We start from the raw sequence: 25,267 nt of genomic DNA, 5'->3' as shown, positions 1-25,267 counted from the left end.
ACAAAAAAACTTTGTTGCATAAGTTTGAACGCATGACAGTTTATTTATGAATAATAGAGATGAAAAACATTTATGCATTTTTATGTACATTTTAAGTCATAATAGTATTTAATTTTAGATGGAATTTAGAATATAAAATCCAAGCCAACAACACCAACAAAAAAAAAAAAATATTTGGGATACCAAGGTACAAAGTCATTACACATGTGGAGCCTGTCAACAGGCACTGTGAGCAAATTTTTCAAATTTTGAACAGATAAGAAACAGAAGTCAATGATACATCTGCCTTTAGATTAGAAGTCTAATAAACTAAAATAATTTTTAATGTTTTTTGTTTGTCTGTCTGTCTGTCAGTCAGTTCTAAACCCTATCAGTCCCAGCTAAACGCTGTCAATCAACATATCAATAACTCTGGTCCTTATGAACTAAATTAGCTATTATGCTTACTGGTAACACATTCCTCAGGTGTTATTATGGCAATCCAATCAAAGTATGGATGTATCTCATGTACAGAGCTCACTGAACAGTTGCCTCTGTTATATATTGTTGATGCTTTTGTAAACAAGGATTTTCCACTTCTTGTGAAATGTTTGATCTGATTTCAGTTAAAACCTGAGTTTTGTTTATGCATTAGCTATGAGGCTATTCTGAGCCCATACTTCACCAAAAACCTTACAGTTGTCACTGACAAGTTGTGTTGCTGTTGTGCAATGAACTTATATTTCACAACTTTACAGTTCTAATAAAATGCAGTTTATTCTAACAGTTTAATAATCAGGGTTATTCTGAAAAAGTGTGCGAAGCATCCATATTTAAAGCCAATGGGAAACTTATAGAAGTATTTGAAATGCTCTCCCTCCTGTGAATGATGCGTTTTACTTTCCGTTTTCAAAGAAGCCTCTTGATCACTGCGCATGTGCCAAAATTTAACCCGCACCTTTTCCGCGAACATATAAACACTCGTACTTCCCTGTTTTTTTTTTTTTTTTTTTTTTTTTATCAGTGTGCGTTTGTAAGCGAGATTTCTTCGTCAAATGAGGGGTCGCCAGGTGTTTGTACTTGTTATAATCACCGTTTGCACACTCGTCTCTCCTCCTCTGCGTTGTCAACATGTCAACTCGGTTGAGACTCGGAGTAAGTTGAATGGCTCTGCAGTTGATTTCGTCTCGTTCAGAGAACAGTTTCGCCGCCGGTATGAAGTCAGCAGCGAGGAATTTAAGCGTCGTCATCTCTATTTTCAGGTAAGGGCTGCGGTAAGAGAAAGGGAGACAGAGACGTGTGGAAAAGCTGTGTTTACACTCCTCAACTCACTAAAAACAAACGTCACTACAGATCACGCCCACTCAAGTAGATGAAGGAAATGTATTTGAAATGTTGACTAATTCTGCATGAATCGTACATTATTATAGAATTAATTTTAATAAATGACGATAGAGTCAAAATCCTAATACCATAGTGTGACCAAGTTTTCAGTGGTGGAAAGTAAATGAGTGCATTTACCTAAGTACTCTAGGCCTACTTGTATACAATTTTGCAGTGTTTGTACTTTACATGAGCATTTCCATGTCATGCTACTTTCATTCAGATTTCAGATTTTTTCCACACACATTACAACACATTTCAAGTATTAAATCAGTGGTGACAAAACTGGTAATTTAAGACCATGATTTGTAAACGGCTTCACTAAAGAGACATTTCCCCTAAACTTTAAATTCCCCAAAATGTTTTTTCAGTTCATTTCAATAACTGCTTGGGGTTCAAAAAGGTAAAACTCTCAAGAACAACTAGAACTTAAAGGTCTAAATGTGTGAATCAGAACTTTTTTATAATTATTAGTATTTATTTTGAAAATACATAATCTCAGAAGTCTGCAGATTTATTTTGTGGCACTTTGGAAGGAACTGAACACTAGGTTGGGAAACACTGGATAAAAATAACTACATATAAAGTGCTTAAAACTAGCTCTAACTAGCAGAAAAAATATAGTAATTTATCAGTCACACAGAAATTGGAATTTTTAGTAAATATATCTGAATACCTCTTTCAAGTTCTGCATTTACAAATTACTCTAGTTGTCCAGAATTACTATGAGCAAGATACTTAAAATGAGACTTTGAAAGGTGGTGCTGTCACAGGGTTCAGGATTTACCATTATTTCATAATTTTCACTTGTGGCCACTGTTCAGTGGCCATTTGAAATATTCAAATACACTACTTGAGTAAATGTACTCTTTCCACATTTTTCTTTCCCAACACTGGTTAGTGATCAAATATTACAATGCAGATAACTAATTTGTTGTAATTCAGACTCACTCATGCTGTGTTATGTAACAAAAAGAAGAAGAAAAATCATCTGTAGCCCTCCGATTTTTGCTCTTCGCTTTTTTTTTCTTCTCATTATCATTATTTTATGCAATAAATTACCACACTTTAATATGTCGATTGTGTTTTTGCAGGACGCTACGAAGCGACACGAATTCCTGAACTCATTTTCCACCGCACCACGGGCTGCCAAGTATGGCATCAACCAGTTCTCTGACCTCTCACAGAAGGAATTCAGAGGTAGACTGTATTTTTTTGTCACATATTTTTAAGTTTGCAGGATGAGATTAGGTGCATGGACTGTATCTTTGTTTATTGAATGTACTGAACAGGTGTAAAAAAGCTGAAAATGCTTCTCTGTGTGTCCAAATCATTTCTTCACAACTCAAGGTAGTTCATCAGATGAAATAGATTCACATATTTATATAGGTTCAGTTGATTGGTTCAAATGTAACTGAGCATGCTACCCCCTGGATGACTGTGCTGAATCTGCACAGTCATTGTTTACATGCGTGTTTGTGTCCAGGAGTGACTTTGAACTGTATCTGTTATCCACAGATCTCTACCTGCGAGCAAGCGCTGACAGAGCTCCCCTCTTCTCTGGACTGAAGACGGAGGGGCTCCCAGCCAAATTTGACTGGAGGGACAAAGCGGTGGTGGCACCAGTCCAGAACCAACAAGCAGTACGTTTTACACAGAGAGATGATAGATATAGTGTATAGACAGGGATTTACTGCAGGTACAGAGACACAGTTGGGTTAAAACTTATTAAATTAATGTCTGTTTTTTTGTTTTTTTTTCATCAAAACATTTGATCATTAATGAAAAAACAAACAGATGATGTCATAACAAACAGGTGGGCAATAGGGAATCCAAATGTGTGTAAGGGCACCCATAACAGGCACAATTATACAGCCAAAACAATGATGTTCTTGACAAGTGTATCCCTTGCTTTTTTAGTTTTCACCAATACAAAGTTTATGATTTGCCTGATATGTTTTTCCCATAAAAAACAGTTCAATTACTGAGTTAAAAATGATGAAAATCATGTATTCCTTCTCCCTCTTTGAATTGTTCAATTTAAATGTTTCACTAGTGGACACATGATGTCTCCTACTTGACTGAAAAACCTTCCAAACCTTTTGTGATATCACAAAAAAGTCATGATTGGATGTGCATAACTCAAGCACAAAGGAACCGTCCCCCTTCAGAAGATGAAGGTCAAACATGAAGTAACAGAAAGCAAAATTCATTTTTGAGTGAAGAGCGACTTTGGTAATAGTAAAGGAAAAGAAGGTGAAAATGACAAACTAAGTCATTAAATTTGCTCAGAGAACAGACTGGACCTGGGGACACAAACAGGGAGAGGGTTGGTGAGATGGAGCTGTTGCTTGTCCTCACAGGTTCACTCTGCGCTCTTTTTGTCCTTTACCTCTTCAGTCATTTAATTTGCCATCGGGGATGATATTTATACTGTAAAACTGTTGTCCTCAGGGAGAGACATAGCCCGTACAGGAAAAAGCCAAGGCGATAACATATATTTTACTCTCTTGAATTCAGGTAAGGTTTACCACTCCAGGGAGTGGTGTCTACACATGACCACACTCACCTACCACTTTGCTCTGCTGCAGTTTTCCTGCCCAGATTTGCCCTTTTTCTCTGGCTTTGTCTGTGAACCTGCCTGGGCTAAGTTTCCACATCAGACAGCGATATGGAAAGTCAGAAAATAAAATGCAGTACCACGCACAAAGACACAAAATATTAAGCCCCTCACATCTCATAAATTCAGCTTGATCCAGTTTTCTCTTCCCTTGATTCCACTTTTATGACTCAAGTGCATTTCAGCGCTTTCAAGGAGAGAGCAGATGGTCCTAATATTTTGTATACTCAGCACATACTTATCACCAGTCCAAGTAATAATGACTGATTTTGGTTTCGGTATTGATTTTAAGCCATGGAACCATATTGAGCAACAAAATATTGGATTTTTACATGGAGGGCTCAGGCTTTCATCACATTTATGGGAATTTATGCTGAGCAAGTGAACTGAACATAATCTGATGCTGTAAATGTTGCACAGGGAAATTGCACTGTATGTTGTCTCAGTTTCAGGAAAGCAATAACATGTATATTGGATATGAAGTGTAAGGGCAACTTTTGCTATCAAAATAGCTCAAATGATCCACAGCCTTAAAACTTAAGAACATTAACTGAAGCAGAAATGAAGATTTTGCTCTAGACACAGTATACCTGAGGTGTTTCTGTCAGTAGATGGCAGCAGAAAACAATTAGTCACAGTTCACTCAGACTGGCCAGATCATCTCATCCCATCACCATGTACAACATCCACACTCACTGTAGATTCCTGATCAAAGGTCTTTAAAAATTCAGGTATTAATTTTAAGAACCATCACATTCAAACGTATTGTGATTTGGAACAAATCTTTGAAGGTTAGTTGCTGCTTTAGCCACCATCCAAATCCAAATACGAATTACAGAAATGATTGGGCCAGCAGGGTTATAGGGGAGCAGAGACCATCATTCAATGGAAAATAAATATTTACCTTGCTGAACTTTCCTCGAGCAAAACATTGAGATAGGCATAAGCAAAACAATGATTTTCTCTTTTGGGGACTGTAGGATGTGGTGGTGTTCTTAGTTTAAATAAAATAATTGTTCAACCTTTCTTTGTTGTTTTGTTTTTCTCATTATTATAATGTTACCTTTGCAGTGTGGGAGTTGTTGGGCATTTAGTGCGGTTGGTGCCATGCAGTCCGTCCACGCTATAGGAGGCTCGCAGCTGGAGCAGCTCAGTGTGCAGCAGGTTCTGGACTGCTCTTTTAAAAATGGAGGTTGCAACGGCGGCTCCCCATCCTCTGCTCTGAATTGGTTAAAACAGGTATGGTAATACTTTTACATAATATAAGGTCTTTAACATATTTTCAGGTCTTTTAACAGACAAAATGCAAAGGTAGAATAAACCTTAACTTCCACTACTTCACAGGCACAAGAAATGTACTGAATATTTCTGTCTCTTAAGTGGCTGTTTATGAAAGAGGAGACCTGTGTTGATGTTTTAAATGTTGTGTTTTAAAAAAAAGATTTTGTTATGTATTTTAATCAGAGAGAAATGTAGTGGGAGAAAGCAGAATAAGATTGTTGTTCTCTACAGTTCCTGCACCAGAATCTTTCATAAACAAGATGAATGGATAGCTTGATTTTGTATTCAGACGACACACTCGCTGAGATGAACTATTTTCTTTCTAGACCAGAGTGAAATTGGTGCCTCAGTCCGAGTATACCTACAAGGCCAGGACGGGAATCTGCCATTTTTTCTCCCAGTCACATGACGGCGTTGCTGTGAAGAACTTTACTGCAAATGACTTTGGGTAAAAGACACATTTTTGCAGGTTGTCTATGAGCAATAAAGGCTAAAAATTAACAACGCTATATCTTAGTAAAATCACATGTAATTTTAATGTGTTTTTCATAAAGTACCAAGGACAGAGCAGAGGGGAAGGGGATTGGTCCTGCGCAACGACAGACCACAGTGTTTACTGTGTCAACACAGACATGGATTGCTCATTAGCTCAGAGGTTCTTGACTCTGGGCCAGTTATTTTGGCCCAAAGGTTATCTTGAGGTAAAGTGAATTCAGATCCTCTTTATTTAATATTGAACAGGACTGTGACTCACACTCATACTCATACGTGACTCATACTTTTTTTTTTTTTTTTATTAGCACAGTATTGCTGTATTGCTATCATCAGGGTCCTCTGTTAGAGTTGATGAGTTTTGATTTTGATAGAGTACAGTTCAGAGTTTTTGTATAGTTCCTTTCCTTCCATACAACATATATCAGATGTAGCTTTTTATTTATACAATTGTTAATATGATCATATTTTTAGAATGATTTTTAAACAGGAATAAACTGTAAAGCAGAGTAAATGTCAATGTCATACTTCTACTAAAAGACTCACCATCCCTTTGACCTGCCACTGTCTTCACAAAGGTCAGAGTGCTGGGTCATGGAGTAGAGGGGATTGTAATAGTAGTACTAGTAGAGGGGCTCATAAGCCAGATCTTTACTACTGCATGGCAAAAGAAAAACATGATCATAAAGTTTCAACAAGACAACACCCCACCTGAAGCTGAATGGGATGCAGAATGGCTTTATTCAATATAGTTTTAGCACAGACTTGCGACTCCACGACGCCTCCGTGCCCCATATGTCATAAGCCTGGCAGAGCAAGGCATCACAGCTATCCTCAGTGGGAATTGTCTGGTGGGAAGGACAAGATGTGGTGACACAGGACGCCTGCATATGTCATAGGGAATGAGAAAAAAGGCAATTTTATGAATGAGAAAATGTGCAATACTTGTTCAGAAACTGGTGCACCGATTGGATGAATGAGAGGAAGCGGAGGGGAAATTCATCATATTCCCCCCCAACCCCTTACTTTACACTATAGTTTACATGATAATTCCTCAAAAAAGATGTGTAATCCCAAGGCCACACATGCCACCAAAAAGTACAGTGTTATTTATCTGTTATTCAGTGGTCAAGAGGAGGCAATGATGGGTCAGCTGGTGGAGCGAGGTCCTTTGGCTGTAGTCGTGGATGCTGTCAGCTGGCAGGACTACCTGGGAGGAATTATCCAGCACCACTGTTCCAGCCAATGGTCTAATCACGCTGTTCTGCTTGTTGGATACGACACTACTGGTACACACTGCCACCGCACTGATCATGAAACAGAATCGTAATTCAAGAAAAAGGAGATTTTATATTTTACTTGCGCTAGTAGTTACCTTTTTAGGTCAAGAAAGTTTTGAAAACCCCAGGGCCTGTTAAGTAATTTAAAGCAAATGCACTAGGCAAGGGTTTTAGGTAAAAATATGCCAGTCTTAATCAGCTTTAATCACAAATTGCTTCAGTAACAGTGTCACACACACACACACCCCCCCCCCCCCCCAATTAAGAGCTAAAACAAAAGAAAATAGAGAGAGCAAGATATTTTATCAAGCCTTTTAGCTAATGCTTGAGTCCTCATTTTATAATTTTCATATATGAGATGAAAAGTCTGCGAGCGAGGTGAGAGATAGTTTCATGTTTCCAGTGAAAATTAACATGCCTTCATTCTGTAATATACTTGATGTTGTAGTAATGTGCCTTATTAAGTCGTGTCAGAAGATGTCGGCCCTCACTTCTAGAAAATCGTTGAAAGAGCTACGTGTTAATATCTCACGCAACATATTTCTGTAGTATTAAGAAAGACAAGAATTGAAATCAGAGGATGAATCTTGATTATTATGAAAACAATTTTTGCAGGGTTTACAGTGTGTAGACTTCACTTCACCTTTGGCCTTTTTCCTGTCCTGTTGTTCCTCTTTAGTACACAATGATTGGAAATGTGCTGGGTTGGTAAACATAAGACTTGTGTGTGTTCTTCTTGACGTCATGTCACAAGATTTCTAAGTATAGAAGTTCTGATTACTTGGACGGTTACCTCTTAAAGCTTTGTTTCCCACGTTTAAAATACAAAATCACTGTGAGAGGTTGAAAGGTTTTAAACATGCAAAGTTAAACAGTAGTTTTATCATCAGTATGTGTTCTCAACCATCAGCCATGACACACAGCAGGGTTTATATATTTTTTATCATTAATTATTTCACACACGCTTGCGTTTTGTGGGTATTAAACAAGGATGTCAGTGATTATGTAACAGTTTAAAGTGGTTGCAGCTGCAGTGCACACACAAGTTCAGACAAACAAACACACACATAGTCACACACACCTAGTGCTCCTTTACCCTGTAAATAATTCAATCCTGAAATGCATGTTGTCTGTCTTAGGGGACATTCCATACTGGATTGTGCAGAACTCCTGGGGAACGACATGGGGGAACGAGGGTTATGTTTATATAAAAATTGGTGACAACGTTTGTGGTAAGTATGATCTCTGCCTCTTTTCATTTTCTGCTTATATCTCCTTTTAGTCTGTTGTCTGTATGTAGCTGTGCCCACCATCCCCTCAGGCATTAATGCGGCTTTCTTTTTTGTCTTCCCAGGTATTGCAGATTCTGTGGCAGCAGTTTTCCTTTAAAAACACTGTGTATATTTTTGTCTGTCTCACTGTGTGTTTGTGTGTGTGTGTGTGTGTGTGTGTGTGTGTGTGTGTGTGTGTGTGTGAGAGAGAGAGCGACCGTGTGTGAGAGCAACCGTGTGTGTGTTCCTGGCTGCCAAAATTGAAATCAGTCATCTGTTTGCCTTCAAGTGTCACTTTAAAAAATGCTTTTATTGAAGTGTCACCATCTTGCATCACCAAAACAAAATAAATCACTTCATATGTTGATAAATGTTGGATAATAACTGAGTGATTAACACACACCACTGTAAAACTAATAAGAATAGATGCACTGTACAAAATATGTATCTTATTAAATACATAAGGTAGATACATGTCATGGGTAATATAACTCAAGTTTATCTATACAGAGATCACATTAATCACTGCATAAATACATAACAAAATTAATTTAACCATATAGAATACTATACAAAACACTTCTATAACAGCTACATTATTAACATTATGTACAAATTTTGTGGTTATAGTTTAACATTTACGTTGTACAAATTGTTTTATGATAGATGCTGACATTGATTTATTTACACAGAGGTTTGCACCTATACGATATCTTATTAGTCTGAAACAGCTCCATCTCTGACACCTTCCCCATGCTGGCATGACAGATGATGCATTTGTAAAAACTCCTCATCACCACCAGTTTGATCACTGCTCTCACCGATCCATTTGCTTTCAGGTCAGTTACTGTGAATTAGCATCATTTTATTGAGAAAACATCTAAGCAAATCTTATCAAGGAGCCATCTGCTATACTTTGTGAGCAGTCAGGATCAGAGATTAGAGTAAAATAGTTAAAATGGACATTTGATTGATTCAGGGTCAGACGCTGTGCGACAGGTTCTGTGGCCTGATGTAAATAATGAACTAGCAATTTGCTCTTTTGTTCTTTTTCCAACATAATTTTAGGATATTTGATGTGCAATGGAAAACAAGAGTTTTTACCTTTTACAAATTTTGTAATTCTGTACACTTGTTATTTTTCTGTATTTACATGCCAGAGAGAAAAAAAACCATCAAATTAAGATTCAAGATGCTCAGTGTCCTTCATAATCCTATGTAGTATTTAGGTATTTTGTGTTAAAACAGGACGTATTGATTTCTTGAGAAAAATATCATTTCTGAATGTATGGACTTTCTCAGGTACACCAACCTGATGTTATATCTTGGCTCACTATACTGAAACAATGTGTTTCTTTGCATGTTTTGATGGCCACCTATTCACATCTGCCACTAAAACCTTTCAGCTGTGCAAATGATCCACTGTTGTGAGGTCTGCTATGGTGAAAAAAAGGAAGCCGGGACGGACGAGTGAGGTGCCCTCTAGTCTGAGTCTTCACTGCTGCAGTAGGAGCTGTCGCAGCACTCGGCCATGTAGAGAAAGGTATGAACATTGGGATTCAGCTTGGGCACCCAGTGGCGAGGCACCAGGAATGTGGCCAGGTTGAACAGATCCACAAACACTTTGTAGCGGTCACTAAATGGAAAGAGCAGAATGTATTTAAAATTTTACTCATGTACTCAATACATGTACAATATAATTACGCATCTGCCACAAATTGTACTCTGAAGGACAAAAGCTAACTTAAACTGCTGCTAAAATTGAATGAGTACTGAATCAAGAACTGGTGTTGTAACTTCCTCGAAATGAACTTTAAATACAGTTTGTGCATGTGTGGATGAAGTGACCACATGGCAGGTAATTTAGATAAGCACAGAGCAGCAGTATCCTGTCCTTACCTAAATTAACTCTGAAGTGTTTAAGATACTTGAAGTGTAAAGTGTTTAATCAGTTGGTTAAAGTTTATAGCACACAATACCTGACAGTCGATCTCAGGTAGTGGTAGCCAGATGAGCCCCCTGTGCCGGCTTTGCTGCCAATCATACGATGCACCATGCATACGTGATTGTCTAAAACAAAAGACAGAAATATTCAGCGTGACATGAGCGATGTTTTGTTCTCTGCATGTTTCATTTGAGCTGTAAATTGTCTGGACATAAGAGAGGCATAGACAGTTAAAAATGTATTTCTTGGGAATAGGTTGTTGGGTTGATCAGCAGGCGTGCAGGATGTTATCCAATTCTTCTGCCTCTGAGGTTGTGAACTAACTTTAGCTCTGTAAACTTAGTCAACCCTGCTTTTGGGCAAAATATTAAAGCACCAGTTTTCTGTCGAAATTTTTTCTTTTTGCATTTTTCTGTTCTGAATCACAGCAGACAGAGGTGCTATAGTACTTACATCTCCATTTTGTCATCAGAGTGTCAATGTCCATGAGGGATGTGAGCAGCTGGAAAGGAACCTGGAACCTCGGCTCCTCCCTGAAAGGTAAGAGAAGACTGAGTGGTGCTGATAGCAGTTGTAAAACAAGAGCGACTATCACTTATTTAATACCCATAATTTCATTAACATCTTGAACCCAGGAGTTTCACATTAATTATCGCCTTTCGGTGACTGTTATATGACTCTCACGGAGCCTTAATGAGTGTCGTGACGTTACATCCTTACCACAAAGGTTTTTAAAAAGCTGGTTACCACACCTTGTGCTAAAACTGACAAAGACACTCTAATGAGTGATGAAACAGCACAGAGAGTCCAACTGCTAGTGTTTATAGCTGCTGGATATCACATGACCTGGATGGCTGACAGAGTTTTAAAAACCGGGATGTGACATGGTAATTTTAGTACCCCTGCCTCAGGAATCTGAGGTGCTCTTAAGCAAGATGTTAAAACCTGAACTGTCACAGAGAAGTAATTTTATTAATCTTTATTATAACGTTATGAATCCGAAGCACGCATAACACAGATACACTGTGTCAGCAGAGTTTCATCAGACCACAAAAGGGAAGGAAACGCTGTAAAAACCACAAACCTGTAGAAGTAGATCATCAGGGCACCTTGTAGAGCCTTGTAAGAGAGCCGCCTCTCACCTTGTTAGAAAAATGAAAAAATATATTACTTAAAGTAAAATTGTCTTCATTCATGTAGTTTTGTGCGTGAAAGTTCATAAAGTAATACATAGCAGACACACTGCTGTCAAATCTAGACCAAAAACAAATATGTGAGCCCCTGACACACAAGGGATGATACAATTAATTGGATAGATTTTCAGTTTGTAGAGAGCCCTCACCTTTGCTAAGGAGATGGTCATGACGCTTTTCATCAAACAGAGAAGTGAAGAGCTCTCTCTGTTTGACCAGCTCAGCCATCAGTTCCTCCTTCTCCTCAGAATCTGTCATTTCCTTTTCAAAACAACAACCCATAAATAAAAATACAGTCTCTTGTCAATCATCTGTGCACTCCAGGGAAAGTGAAAGAAAGTTTTTCTTCTGAAAGTTGGTAGTCATCTCTTACCTCGATTTTCTCCTTCTCTTGATTCAACCCATCAAATATATTGATTTCCAGCCTCTCCCAGAAATTGAATCCATCCACCTCCAAGCCAGGAGTTCTCTCCAGCCACTCCTGAGAAGAGCAGCCCAAGGTTTTTTTTTTTTTTATCACATTCTACCCCGTTCAGTAGCAGATGAGCTTATCCACAGCGAGAAACGGCAAACACAGATTTGGAAAAACAAAGATATACAATACAATAAAGTGATCCCTGCTTAAATGAACTAAATCTAAAAATCGATGACCATACGCAGGCGGTCGGCGGTTGTAAGACGTACCTCGACTAGCTTTAAGAGTGTGGGCTCCTGTTCAGTGGCGAGCAGCATCTCACTGTCATGACCTTTGAAATTGTCCCTGTAATGACGCCTGTTGTATGGAACCCTCAGGTTGTCTGGGACCCCAATTTTGTTCTCCAGCAGCCGAAACTGGAGGCTTTGGAAGCCTGAGGCTGGAGCCAGGTATTCCCTGCACACAAACACAAACGCACACAAGTAAGCATACATGCACACAGCACAGACAGAGTGCATCTCATAAATTTTTTAGAGCTGAAGTAGAGATGCCCAGAAGTTAGTTATAAGCTCACCTAAAGTCAAAAAAGTCCAAGGCTGTCATTGTTTCCAAAACCGCGAACTGGTCGACCAGCAGTCTGAATATCATTACAATCCTGTGGATGCGAGTGTTGACTTTGAGCATATTGCGTTCGTCTCGGACCTGGAGGAAAAGTAAAATGTGTAGGGAAATAATTGCTAATCATAGTAAAGCTTGTAAGTATATATCCTGAAACAGGGAAAAAAAAAATCTAATTACTGAAATAATTAGAGTTTCTGACTTTTGGCGTTGCTCTAATTTCAATTTAGAACATCAGCCTTGGTGATGCACAACATTTCTTATTTTTTCCTGACTGAGCTCCAAAGCCAGAACGACTGAATAATTCCTATTGAATATAACTTTCTTTTCAACAGAGGTACTGCAAGATCTGACTAGCACAGTGTTCTCCTCTCTGATGATTATGTTAAGTTATTCTACTTCATGATTTCTTGTTCTGAGCAGCATTCAGTGTTCCAACACTGACAGATCACCTACAAAACATTTGAAATTAGTGATACAAAATGTTCCTCTCTGCTCCAGAATAATATCTGAGAGGATACTTACTTAGACTATGTATTATAAAATAAAATAAAAATATTTGTTTATGTTTGATACAGGCTAATTCAGTCTCTTATTTTTTTGTGTGAATACAATCACACAGATTCAGAAATGTGACTTACGTGTCCACTGATGAAGATCTCTCGCACTGAATCAAGTTCAAACAAAATCTGTTTGAACCACAGTTCATAGGCTGGAATAAAACACAAAAAAACATTGTAGTGTAATGTTACAAGATAAAAAAAAAAAAAGTGAACAGTCAGGGATTACAAGAGCCATGTCACACTGAACTGCATTGCAAATGCCGATTTAAACAAGTTATTGTCCTTTTTTTTTAGCTATACAATATTTAAATAAGTGATAAATCTGCTGCTTGGTTGTTATAAATTGGTTGTTTTATTTAATGATTTGTATGAATTTCAAGCAGCAATCTCCCTTTTTTCAAATGAATTGCTGAATTTATAAAAAAAAAAAAAAAAAATGAAAATTTTGAAACTGAATTGCAAACATTTCAAATTAAAAGAAAAAGATGAATATAGAAGAAAAATATAAAGACTAAATACAAGATTAAAGGAACAATTTTATAAAACTACAAAGCTAGTTTTACCTTGATGGGTGACAATGAAGAGGTGCTCATCATGGATCTTATTACCCTTTACTTCACTCTGCAACACCTGGGCTGTGACAATTTTGTCGAGCTGAGGGTTGGAAAGAAAGAAGCCATTTGGCTTAAAAACTTGACCTTAAAAAACAAATGCAAATTCCGATACTTATCTTTCATTTAAAAAGCCAGGCACAGAGACTGATGCATATGATAGGTGGTGTTTTCTACCTGCAGGTAGTCTCCATAGATGATTCCTCCTTTACTGGCTTTGTTAACCCCGGACTGAGAGGCATCCTCATCGTCTTCTGGATTTGGAGGCTTGTTTTTGAATAACCTGCAGTGTGAAGAGAGAGGTGACCTGGTGTTTTCCCTGGATTAAACTAATGCAAACTGTTAAGAGTGTTGCAGCCAGTGGAATTAGAAAAACTTCAATAAACATGGAAAGTAAAGCAGCCAAATTCCTTGAAAGCCCTATTTTAGGTGAAGTAACAAATTGTACGTACAAATGCCTCTTCTCAAAATACGGACATCCACTCATGACTTGTCCAAATCAGCTGCAGTAAAGATGTATTCTTTTTCCGTGACCAATATTTACTAAAATTGTATTCAACGCAATCCAGATTTTTAAAGACTCAACTCATCCAATCCCTCATGAGGATGTGGTCACCATCCGGCCCGCCTCTATTTGCCCCATGTTTACCTTGAGCCAGGACCACCTTCTGGACTTTGTTTGACCTGTTAAAAGAACAGTCACAGGATCCTTTTCAAATAACAAAATGCAAAACAACAAACACCAAATACATATAACTTATATAATAACTAAAATAACAGGAAACTGGATATATTCAGCAGAAGATTTTATAGTGTAATTATTGTCCAAGACCTTTTAGCTAAAATAACAAAAGTCAGGAAACTTCTCTGTGGACTTTGTTGTCTTGGTCAAAGAGTATCTTCAGTGACACTCTGCTGTATGTATGTATATGTGTGTGTGTGTGTGTGTGTGTGTGTGTGTGTGTGTGTGTGTGTGTGTATATAAAATAACAGGTTTGGGGTCCTTGCTGGCAAACATGATATGTATTCATTTTTATTTTAGTCATCAAAGCTTCTAAACAATAAACTTAATTTTAACTAAATGAAGAATTATATGAAAAACTCAATTCTGCCAAGAAAAAAAAAAACAACCTAAACCTCAACCATGTACCAGGGTAAAAGGGTGGATTTCTGTTTAATCCTAAAAACACACTTGCTAATTATAAATTGCTAAGAGAAAGAAATGTTAGTTAAATTGGAGTTATGTTTACTATGATGGCATAGAAGTAATTTTTAACCAAGAATTCTTGGATTTGACAGTCTTTACCCACCAGCAAACCATAAACACTGAGTCATAAATGTAAGCTGAAGTCTGTCTTCATTAACCTCTTCCAAACTGCATCATAGTGCTCTCAGGGAATTACTGATGCCACTCTATAGGTCATTGGACTCATCTGTAAATATTTGCAATTTGGTTAATAATTTATTTACCTTAGTCACACAAGGTTATTGTGAGTGTGTGTGGACTGCACGTAATATGTTCTGAAAAAAAAAGTACACTATGCTTATGTTTGTGTTGTGTCCAGTGAATGGGACAAATGAGATATACTGTACACACTGCTCGAGCTGGAGAATGTGACCAGCCAACGCATGTTAGCAGCTGAAAATGTCATTCCAGTTCATGGGAAATGTTTATTTTTTGTTTTCATCCGCAATTGGTCGAATCGGTAGAAAAATAATGATAGGCTCGTCCCTCCCACCAAACCACTGTCAATCACAACAGGCAAGTTCTTTTTGAACAACAGTTAACCCAGTTTCATCAGAGTAAGCCTCAAAATCCACAATCCTCTAAATCTCTTCAAGATCATTAGCTCCCTTGTTTTTCACCCACACTCTTTATAGACTTCTCAAGTAGAGTCCCAACAGCCTGTGCAACTGTCCTCAGATGATCAGAGGGATGATAACAAGCAGCTATTTCTGAATTGGGACATGGTACAAGCCTAGCAATATAAAGCAGAGGAGTGAACAAGAACCACCCCAAAATGCTTTGTTCTTGTTCCCATTTAGCCAGGATGAATGGGATGCTAGTGAAGAGAGAGGGGGTACCTTAGATGAGAGAGCTGGAGACCTGTCGGTTTAAGTCTTCGAAGCTTTAACAGACCTGTCCATCTCACTGATATGATGCACGTGTCATTACACATGATCTCCAAGGTCTGAGTGAGACACTCATTAGCAGGGATGTGGCCTGTATCTGCCTCACTGCCATGGAGCCTCCAATGAAAGTTAAGCTGTTTTCCTCTATCTAGGCCCCCAGTCCTTGAACCGTGCAATTACGGTTTCCTGTTTGAGGTGTGTTTGTCAAGTGTCAGCCCTGCTAGTGGCTACATCCGTCTTCATCTCTGCATCAGATTTAACTTGAGGCTTTTTGTGACTCTCAAGCCATTATGAGAGCTTCAGGAATAATTAACTCCTAAAATCAATATATTTGTTAGAACAGAGAGATAAACTAAATGTATTTGTATCAATAGAACGATCAGCCTGTTGCTGATCTTGTTCTCTGTGTTCCAGCTACCCTGTTGGAAATAATTATTATAAATTATTGCATACTGTAATAATTCCGTTTAGAATAATTATTTTGATCTTGACATAATATGAACTAATGTCTTCTTTGGATCATTGGGTCACTAGCTGCTCAGATAAAAATTATATCTTTATTAATAAGAGTTAAATGTAAAAATATAGATTTTTATCTGATGTAATGATCAGATTTAATCAACAGAAGTCAGATATAATGACTTCTGTGACCATGACTACGATGTCTGGTTGCACACCACATTTACACTGTACACTGTTATCTTGACTTTTATATATTTTTTACAGTTATTATTGTGTACTTATTATTTTTAGTGAATTGCACTGTCTTGGATTAACAGGGTTTAGTTGTACAAAAATACAACAGTAAAAAGTTGTGTACAATGGAATCAAACAGACAAAAGGTATTTTGTTAATGTTTAATCTATAGTGATTATATTGCAGGTTAACTATTTATCTGTATTATGGGGATATTATATAACACTATAATGACCTCAGCATTTTGGTCACTACAGGTTACAGTAAACTAACTATGATACTTTATCATGTATTAATATATATTACAATCCTACAGGGATTTTTGCTTGGTTGCGGCTACATAAAGTGATAAGGATTCACATCAAAATGAGTGACAACATAAGTGGTAGAAACTGCTGTATGTCTGCTGCTTATAGGTGATTCCCATATCGGAATGATTTTTTTTCTTTGATGCTAATGATCATCTTAATGACAGTTTAGGTTATGTCAAGATCACAAGATTGTTGCTTTGTGTCCACAGGAAAACGGAGCTCATATAAAAGCTCAGAATACAAGGTTTTCATCTTGACATAAAATAATTATTCTGTGATCTGAGGGGAAAGAAAAATCCTGTCAGCCCTTCTAGATGCCTGTGGTTCACACATTGTCCTTGGAGAAAATTCCAACAGTTTGATTCAGATTATTTTTGTCACCTGTGTCTGCAGAGAGAAGATGTTTTTTTTTTTTTCTTTTACAGTACATCTACAGTTTGGTACCGTATACCAGGCAGATTTTCATAACACAGTTAGGTCATGAGTGCAGCTGCTTGATTAATCGTAGTACAATGAAACATGGCCTTTCCATTGTTTCTTTCCTTTTAAACATTACATGCAAATCCATTCAGTTCAGAAGCAAAATGCAGTAAAGGGCAGATTGCTTCGTGGTTTTGGAAACTGCATTGTTGGGATTTTTAAATAATTTTTTTTTTTACTATCTGCTACAGTTTGAGATTGAGAAGGTTTAACTCTCCCCTCATTAAATTCATACTTATATGTTTTAAAAATCTTTCAAGGAAACACTTCAAATGAACAGACATGATTTTTTTTTTTTTTTTTTTTTGCTTTCCATTACAATGATTTTATTTTGTTTATCCACAGGTCCTGTTGGAGTTTGTGAAGAGACAGTCCACAGGTTGTCAGCAAGAGGTGAGAAAAAGCAATAATGAATATGTCACCTTTTGTGCTTGTGAAAATGTAATAATGCTGCTTGGCAAAAATAGTAGGTGTGGTAAAAAGTCATGGAGGGACATCAACACAGAAATGAATTTTACAAAAATAAGATGCAGCAAATGTGTTTTAATGTTTACATCCCGTGAAGGGGAATGTAAATTTAGACTCAAAATGTGTGGTTCTTTTGGAGAAGTAATCAGTTACACACTTATTTTATTTACTAGAAGCTCATTAGAGCTTGGCCTGACTATTTTATGTTCATAATTATCTAATCTGCCTGGTTGATGCACTTGATCGTCCGTTGCTAATATCACATTAATAATTGCAGTATTACTACTATAAATTCAACTTCACTTTAAATTACTGCAGATTTCCTTCCTCTAAGCTTTACATCATATGATCTTAATTGATTTTGAGTGGGGAGCTTTTATAAAAAATTCAAACTTGAGTGCAAGCTTGTTTCTTAAATCCCTACATCCGACAGATTTTAGCTTGCGTGGATGCAAAATTTATAGTTAAAGATGTTGGTTCACTGCAGTAACAACCAGTTTGATATGAGGCCACTGTGCTGCACAAAAGTCCAAATCATCCACCTACATAAATCCCAGCTGTATGACGCCAAACTCAGGCCTCATATTTGATGTATAGCTTTCCCTTCAAGTCATTGTGACTCCAAAATGGGAAATATAGCTTGCAAAGTCATTTCATGTTTGGTAGTGCGATTCCATATGGCTACCTCTGTGTTACGTCCATTAATTGAGGCTTGACTGAATTATGAAACAAGGTTCATTTTTCCAGCGCTCTGATGTGGTTATTGCATGATGCTTTTAGGTCTTTGATGTTCTTGCAAAGTCGTGCCATCTCTTTTATATAAGCCTTTGAAGTAGGTCTAGTTGCACTGCGTCGTGATAGGCCGTACTGTTGCTTCGGCAGTGCCTTCTGTGGTCACAGTGTGATATTGCAGCAGCACTGTGGATCAGTTTCATATTACTGGTTTATCTATTCCATTTGATGTCTCTTTAAATTAACCTGGAGTATCCAAAAGTGATTATTTTGGGTTTTTTTTCCTGAACATCTGGCCCATTAATCACTAGAATTTGACTGAATTATTTGAAGCTGTAGCTCAAAGCAACAATGTTTTTCTGTCCTCTATGAAAGTGCAGTGGTGGCTGCTGTTATAACAAGTGTACTGCTACATGATATGTAGATAAACAGTCAGCTGGATGACTGTCTGAACTATGCACTTTGTACCACTAGGGAGCATCAAAGGACTTTTAAGAGAATGAAAGATTTGAATGCTTCGTATTTGGCAGAGCTGAGTTTGTACTTGAAGATTTTCCAGCAGGGGTTTGGTGGGGTTCGAAGCTCTTTGTATGGATATATCAAAACAAATGGGGGTTCACTGTAATTTCAGTTTAATAAGATATTTCGTTATAAGTTGGTGGTGAAGAGGGGTGGTATACCCAGAGGGAGTCTGATGAGAACTTCGAAGGCATGTATTTCAGATTTTGAGCTGAGCAACATTCAAAGAGATGTAGTTTTATAGAGCTCTATATGCCAAAGCATGTTTTTTTTTTTTTTTTAAATCTCTGAAATGACATAAAGAATCTGTGGGCTGCTGGAGGAGCAGAGAGGAGGTCAAAAACAGCGGCATAAAACAACCTTTGAGTAAAGAATATTCTACTCCCATTTGGTTTGAAATGCTGTTTGAAGTTTACCATGAAAAAGAAATCACTTTCATATGGAGGGGTTGTTTTCAGAATTATGCATGCTATCATCAAAACTCTTCTGTGCTTTGAAGAATAACGTTTAGCATGAGTACGGCAAAGCTGATCACAACCTACATATAATTTAAAAAAATGAGCGATTAAATACACACACACAAACGTATACCTAACATCCTCTGTGACTGCGATGCTGACCGTGTAGATTGCGCCTGTATTTCAGGTTAGTTGCATTAAAACTTTCTGCAGCTATTTCAATTGAGAACAGCCTCGAGCAGCTGGCTTCAGAGTAGTGCTGCATTTGTCTCCTTTGGTTCAGTAGCTTAGATGTATTTTAAATCATTAATGCAATTTGTGATTTTGATCATTTTTTTTTTGTAACAGAGGCAATAAATACATAAACATTTGGCAAGACTTTCTTAAGCATTATATCCAAATAAGTGTCTGAGTAACTCAACATCTCAGACCACATTCAGTCACTTCTGATATTCATTTTCAAACATAAAAGCTGTTCCAATTCTTAAAAAAACAACACACCCAAAAGAACCCCAATATCATTTTAATCCATGAGTGCATTTAACATTCAAAAAAATTATACCTACCGAGAACATGGATGTGATCTATATTTGGATCCACTGTAACCTTGTTTATGTGAGATGGGTTCATGAAATATTTGTGTTGATGAAATATTCATTGGACAGGAAGCCAGGTCAAAAGGCATTATGCCCAATAAACATTAAATTTAGTGGAAATAATAGTTGACTGCATGTTATAGATACATCACCACTTGTAAATACTTGTCACTACATGCACAGGTTTCTGTTAATTACTTAAACAGAGCATTGTGAAGAAGCCCCACATTAGCCATATTAGGAGGAACATAAAAAAGAAACACATGTCTGGAAAAATCTAAGAAATTAAAAAAAAAAAAAAAAATCAAAATCCGCTGGACTTTATTTGTTATGTATAAACACAACATAAATTACTGTTAATATGACTAGTACAGACATTTATTCAGTTTCTTAAAAAAACGCCATAAAACTCTTGCATAATTTACAAAACATGGTGTCCCTGTGCTATCCACGACACAGCTGTGCCTTTGTCTCCCCGACAGTTCTTCATACCTTTACTGTCCTTTTTTTTCACAATGAATATTGGGTATTTAAACATGGAAACAGTTTCTTTTTTCCATTTAAAAGCATCTCAGAGAGAATAAGACATTTTGATGTTTACAGTGCTAAATCTGGTATACATAGTGGCTGTTTGGTGAGAATCTGTCTAATGTCAGAAGTCTCTGGTTTAAAAAAACAAAAAACAAAAAAAAAACATCTGCTCAAGGACACTGCTTGCTCTCGGCAGGTGAACTCATGAGCCCCGTACTTCTAGAGAAGTGCAGATATGCATAATGTAAACATTTCCTTTGCTCTTAGAATACTTTCTGTTGAGCCAGACTTTTCTTGGTAAAAACAAAAACAAACATAAGACACCTAAACTAGCTCACTGTTTCTCCAAAGACACCACTATTCCTCTGTTTGAGAGTCCAGAGTCCAGAAGGCTTGTGCTACAGAGGAACTGACCTGTATTTTGCCATGTTAAGGCTTGGTGTAGTTATACATTTACTCTGTAGTCCCTAGGTCACAATGCACAGCATTGCTTTTGACCACTTGTATTTTTTCCTTTTTTTTTTTTTTTTTTTTTTATAAAAACACATGGACACTCAGGATACATATCGGCAACCTTTGATTACAGCTGCTGTTCATTTTGTCCGCTAGTATGTCTCTACCAAAATGAAGTCTCTTTGGCAGAAAATGCACCTCGTATTGTTACCTTTTCCCAATTTCACTTTGCCGAAGAAAATGGATGTTATTAGCGCTGTCTGCTAACTCTGGGTACTGCTCGATAGAGAGCACGTAGTACCCATCATAGCCCAAAACTTTTCCACTACTCAGAAGCTGCCTCTTCTCCCCCTCTGTCCAGGGGCGGACCCCCTCCTCGCCATCTCGCACTCGTTGCTGTTCTCTTGCCCACGCCCCCGCAAGGGCGCGCTGACGAGCGAGCTCAACAACTCGCGCTTTCTCCTCGTCCACCGTGGATCCATAGCGGATATGAAGAGCTAGAGCGCCGGCACGAATCTCCACATCTGCAAAACGGCGAGTCCGACTATCCATGACTGTGGTGGACTGGGAGACGGTCACATTGACACCGTTCTCCAGAGTCTTGTGTCCACTAGTGAGGTGCAACGCAGCGAGGTCTGCGTCCGGAAGGCCTGGCTTGACAAAGTAGTGCGTGTCCCGTCCTTCTATAGTGAAGTGGAGGTCTTCCAGATAGAACGCGTTGTTGAGGATTGTCGCAACTTTGATACAGTCCTCACTGGCCACGTTGAGTGTGTGAGTATGGATGCTGCCCTTGTAGATGGCAAACATAACAGCTCTTCCGATGGGAGACATTGCTGCTGAGAACCACAGCCAAGACTTTTCACCTCTGCGACCTCGACTGAGATGGACCTCTGGCAGCCGCTCGAATGACAAGAGCGAGTGGGCTTGTCTGGTTACTTCCTGCTGGACCCCAGAGATAGACTGTAGGAAAAGTGCAGTGAAACGTTAACGCCTGAACATGGCAGAACCTGACTCTCCAGGCCATTTAGAACCAGCTACTGCTCTGCTTCAGAGAGTTTTTCATCCCCGTCTTAAGATAATGGTGTTTTTCAAGCTGTGTTCTCAAGCCAAAAGGAGATAAATCCCCCATGACAATTTTACAGCAACACTTTTTGTGTTAGGGCATTAGACTAAAGAAGCCTAGCATAAATAGCTTCAAAAGATTGTTTTAAAAGTTTATTTATTTATATATTATATATTATATCAACTTAGACACTGTTGAAGTGTGTTCAGCTAGTAACTAAAACAACAAGACAGAGGAAAGTACACTTTGCTTTTATTATACATATTATTATGCAAATATGGCCCAATTAAAACTGCTATTCTATGAAATGCATAGCAATCCAATTAAGAGATGGCAGCATCAAAATACTGATGTAAAAGAAAAAAACAAAATTGTTTTTTGTTGTCTGTCTGAACCCCAACACTATCAAAAGCAAATTGCCTGTTGGCTTGAGGTGTATAATAGTTCTGTTTATTTTGTGTTCACCATGCATAAGAGATATTAATTATACCCACCGGCAGATCATCCCAGAGCTGACTCTTCCTCAGTTCATAGGACGGCATGCTTAAATCAAATTTTGGGACTGGAAACCCAGGAATGGTGTTGTGAAGATGAAAGCCAAAGGTTACGAGCCAGCTGTTCACATCTGTGCATGAAAAAAAAATGAAAGGCAGAAAGTTCCAAGTTACAACATGGAAACCTTTGTACCTTACCTTATACTTTCTCATTAGCAAAACCATTTGTTTGTTAAAAATGTTAATGCTGTATATTGGGCCAGAACAAATGCAGGTTTTAACCCAGTTTTAAAAAGTGTCATTTAAATGCTTGAAACATTTACTTTTAATCTAAGTATTAAAAAGAAACAACAAACAAGTAAAATCTATAAAGTAGAGCTACAAATAACCCTAAATTCATTAAGATCAATGACCATTGCAACAATTGGCTGATTTATTAATTAGCCAATTGACAATTAAAAGGCAACTGTTTTGATATCTGTTATTTTTTCAAGAAAAAATGCCAAACAGTCAGTGTTTTCCAGCAATTAAATTATGAGGATCTGCTGCTGTTCCTTGTCATATATCATAGTAAACTGAATGTCTGGATCAATGTTTCAGATACGACGAGGATAACAGCTGAATTTGCAAATTATAATGGGTATTTTTCACTATTTTCTGACAGTTTATAGATTAATACATGGAGAAATTGAGCAGCAGAAAAAAAATCGATAGTGAAAATGATAATAAATCATTAGTAGCAGCCCTAATTATCATCACTAGTACCAGCAGGATCAACTGCAATATCACTTACCTGCAACATATTCTCTCACTTCATGGACTTTGCTGATGGGGTTGTTATTTCTAAACATGTATAAATTAAAAGGAGCAGGCTCTCTGCCAACTTTTTTCCAAGTAGAGACATCTGGAACAGTCCACCTTCCAGACATTATATCATAATCCTGCTCCCCAAAGTGCAGCAGTTTGGTCAGGGGGTCATACAGTCCTCCGTGAAACCCTAGCACGAGCTGGAAGTCTGGGTTTGAGTCGAAGTAGACCTCACCGTATGCCGTGTACTGGAGCTGTTTGACGAGGAGTCCGTTGCTGGTGAAGACAGCCAGAGGTGTGCCAGTGTTATCACAGGCAATGTAGAACTCCTCCCCGCTGCTGATCTCCATAGCAAAGAGATGGCCTTGGAGGTCATAGTAGAGCGAGGTGATCTCTGAACTGGAGTGGTTGTATACATGTGTAATCCTGGCTGGGTAGCTCAGGTCTGCGTAGAAATACTGCAGGTGTTGGCCCAAGCTGGTTTTGGTGGAGACTCTGCGGCCGAGTCCATCATAGCGATACTGAATCGTCCAGCCACCGCTCTTGCTGTAGACCCGAACCAAGAGCCCTTTAGAGTTGTACTCAAAGATTTCTGCTCCTCTCTGACGAAGGAAACCGTCTTCATCCATTCTGTATTGGATATCACCAAGGCGGGTGATGCGGTCTCTCAAGTCATAGCGCAGAGGGAGAAGTCTAGCACTGTTTCCTGCATTCAGCAGGTGCAGATTTCCATTAAGGTCATACGTATAGCGCCACATCACTTTGTCATTCAAGTATACGGTCTGGAGCTGGCCATCCACGTCATACTCATAGCTGTACTTGGTGGTGTTGGCAAAGGGACCAATCTTGATCTCCCGCTTGGTGACTCGGCCCACATCATCATACTGGAAAGTGATCCAGTACATGAGTGAACGAAAGATCTCATACTGGATCTCCTTGATGCGTCCGTGTGCATCAAAGTGCTTGGTATAGGTCATGACTGCAGTGGAGATGATCTGATTTATATCATAGTAGATCACCCCAAACTTTCCAAACTGCTCAACTTTTCCTGAGATGTCATCAAACTGGTATAGATCGATGGGTAGCGGTGTTTCGTTGATGACACCTTGCACACTGGTGACACGCAGACTGCTGTCATAGGTGTAATCAAAACGTGCATTGACCATGCCATCCTCGCTGAAGCGGAAAATCTGTCGGTCCACCAGGGGACCCACTTGGCGATAACGAATGGAGCAGATGAAACCTTCATTCTGCAGGTTGACGGTCTTCAGCACACCCGCCATCTCGTCATAGGTGAAGCTGACCCTTGTGCTGTCGTACAGTATCTCTGAAAGTTTATTCTGCCGGCGATACCTGTACAGGACCCTGCGTCCTGTACCGAGGTGAGCTACCCTCAGTAGGAGGCCATCTTCACTGTAGTCCACAGCCACTGAGGCGTTGCTCTCCGGGGGGTGGTAGAGGTTCCTGTAGTAACCCACTGAACGGATGGTCTGCATTGTGTAGCGCGCCACACTTGGCATGGTGACAGCAGAAAGCCGGTCCAGAGAGTCGAAATCAAATATGTACTGGCGCTGACTGTGGAGCAGGAGAACCATGGACTGAGGGGAAAAGAGCAAAAAAATAAGTGTTTTCTTGAGTTACGTAATATTTATACATAATATGTTTGTAATACCAGCCAGGAAGAGTACAAGCAGAATGAGAAGACATTTCCTTTTTTGAGAAAAGGAGAAACAGGATGTATGTAAAATGCACTAGGCTGTTATGAGACAGTGGCTACCAATTGTGCTGCCCATTGTCTAATCTGTTAATGCAGAATATACAGCTTTAGTTTTAAAGTTATAATAAATACATTGAAAATTATATATTGATCTGAAA

At 38.4% G+C, this 25,267-nt stretch overlaps 3 protein-coding genes across 4 annotated transcripts in view; 1 reads left to right on the top strand and 2 right to left on the bottom strand.

Moving 5' to 3' along the window:
• Nucleotides 1-999: 999 nt before the first annotated feature.
• ctso (cathepsin O) lies at nucleotides 1,000-8,496 on the top strand. 2 transcript variants are annotated; one of them, XM_022759860.1, is made up of 8 exons: nucleotides 1,000-1,241; nucleotides 2,457-2,562; nucleotides 2,881-3,005; nucleotides 5,054-5,221; nucleotides 5,590-5,711; nucleotides 6,881-7,044; nucleotides 8,175-8,267; nucleotides 8,390-8,496. In XM_022759860.1, exons 1-8 carry the CDS (start codon nucleotides 1,035-1,037, stop codon nucleotides 8,422-8,424), a joined length of 1,020 nt encoding a protein of 339 aa, XP_022615581.1. In that variant the 5' UTR covers nucleotides 1,000-1,034; the 3' UTR covers nucleotides 8,425-8,496. The 2 variants fall into 2 exon arrangements, 1 of the variants encoding a protein (XP_022615581.1); XR_002665543.1 differs by lacking the exons at nucleotides 8,175-8,267; nucleotides 8,390-8,496 and adding an exon at nucleotides 5,818-5,964 and having other exon boundaries at nucleotides 6,881-6,955.
• Nucleotides 8,497-8,597: 101 nt separating this feature from the next.
• On the bottom strand, nucleotides 8,598-14,204 carry tdo2 (tryptophan 2,3-dioxygenase). The gene is made up of 12 exons (XM_022759859.1): nucleotides 14,104-14,204; nucleotides 13,829-13,934; nucleotides 13,604-13,694; nucleotides 13,119-13,189; nucleotides 12,434-12,561; nucleotides 12,129-12,315; nucleotides 11,818-11,925; nucleotides 11,594-11,705; nucleotides 11,336-11,393; nucleotides 10,705-10,784; nucleotides 10,286-10,376; nucleotides 8,598-9,942 (listed from the first exon to the last, which is right to left on the bottom strand). The coding sequence occupies exons 1-12, from the start codon at nucleotides 14,136-14,138 to the stop codon at nucleotides 9,789-9,791; spliced, it is 1,221 nt and encodes a 406-aa protein (XP_022615580.1). The 5' UTR covers nucleotides 14,139-14,204; the 3' UTR covers nucleotides 8,598-9,788.
• A 6,969-nt stretch (nucleotides 14,205-21,173) lies between these two features.
• tenm3 (teneurin transmembrane protein 3) overlaps nucleotides 21,174-25,267 on the bottom strand; it is a 121,933-nt gene continuing 117,839 nt past the window's right edge. Inside the window, exons 27-29 of the mRNA XM_022759888.1 lie at nucleotides 23,379-24,990; nucleotides 22,586-22,716; nucleotides 21,174-21,988 (exon numbers count right to left, since the gene is read on the bottom strand). Of these exons, the coding sequence (XP_022615609.1) occupies nucleotides 21,236-21,988; nucleotides 22,586-22,716; nucleotides 23,379-24,990 (2,496 nt within the window). The 3' untranslated portion in view covers nucleotides 21,174-21,235. The remainder of the gene's footprint in view (nucleotides 21,989-22,585; nucleotides 22,717-23,378; nucleotides 24,991-25,267) is intronic.

The sequence above is a fragment of the Seriola dumerili genome, unplaced genomic scaffold (genome assembly GCF_002260705.1).
Source record: "Seriola dumerili isolate Sdu_G_001 unplaced genomic scaffold, Sdu_1.0 BDQW01000331.1, whole genome shotgun sequence".
NCBI classification, from domain to species: Eukaryota; Metazoa; Chordata; class Actinopteri; order Carangiformes; family Carangidae; genus Seriola; species Seriola dumerili.
The sequence above is the reverse complement of the archived record's forward strand: the minus strand, read 5'-3'. Positions and strand labels throughout refer to the sequence as shown.

Excerpts from the sequence above, each read along its gene's own strand:
- tdo2 (XM_022759859.1), bottom strand. The coding sequence starts at position 14,138 with ATGAGTGGATGTCCGTATTTTGAGAAGAGGCATTT. Across the intron at positions 13,935-14,103 it reads TATTTTGAGAAGAGGCATTT|GTTATTCAAAAACAAGCCTC; the intron begins GTACGTACAATT and ends TTCACACTGCAG. Across the intron at positions 11,394-11,593 it reads TGACCATCTCCTTAGCAAAG|GTGAGAGGCGGCTCTCTTAC; the intron begins GTGAGGGCTCTC and ends TTTTCTAACAAG.
- ctso (XM_022759860.1), top strand. The coding sequence starts at position 1,035 with ATGAGGGGTCGCCAGGTGTTTGTACTTGTTATAATCACCGTTTGCACA. Across the intron at positions 5,222-5,589 it reads CTCTGAATTGGTTAAAACAG|ACCAGAGTGAAATTGGTGCC; the intron begins GTATGGTAATAC and ends TTTTCTTTCTAG. Across the intron at positions 5,712-6,880 it reads TTTACTGCAAATGACTTTGG|TGGTCAAGAGGAGGCAATGA; the intron begins GTAAAAGACACA and ends TCTGTTATTCAG.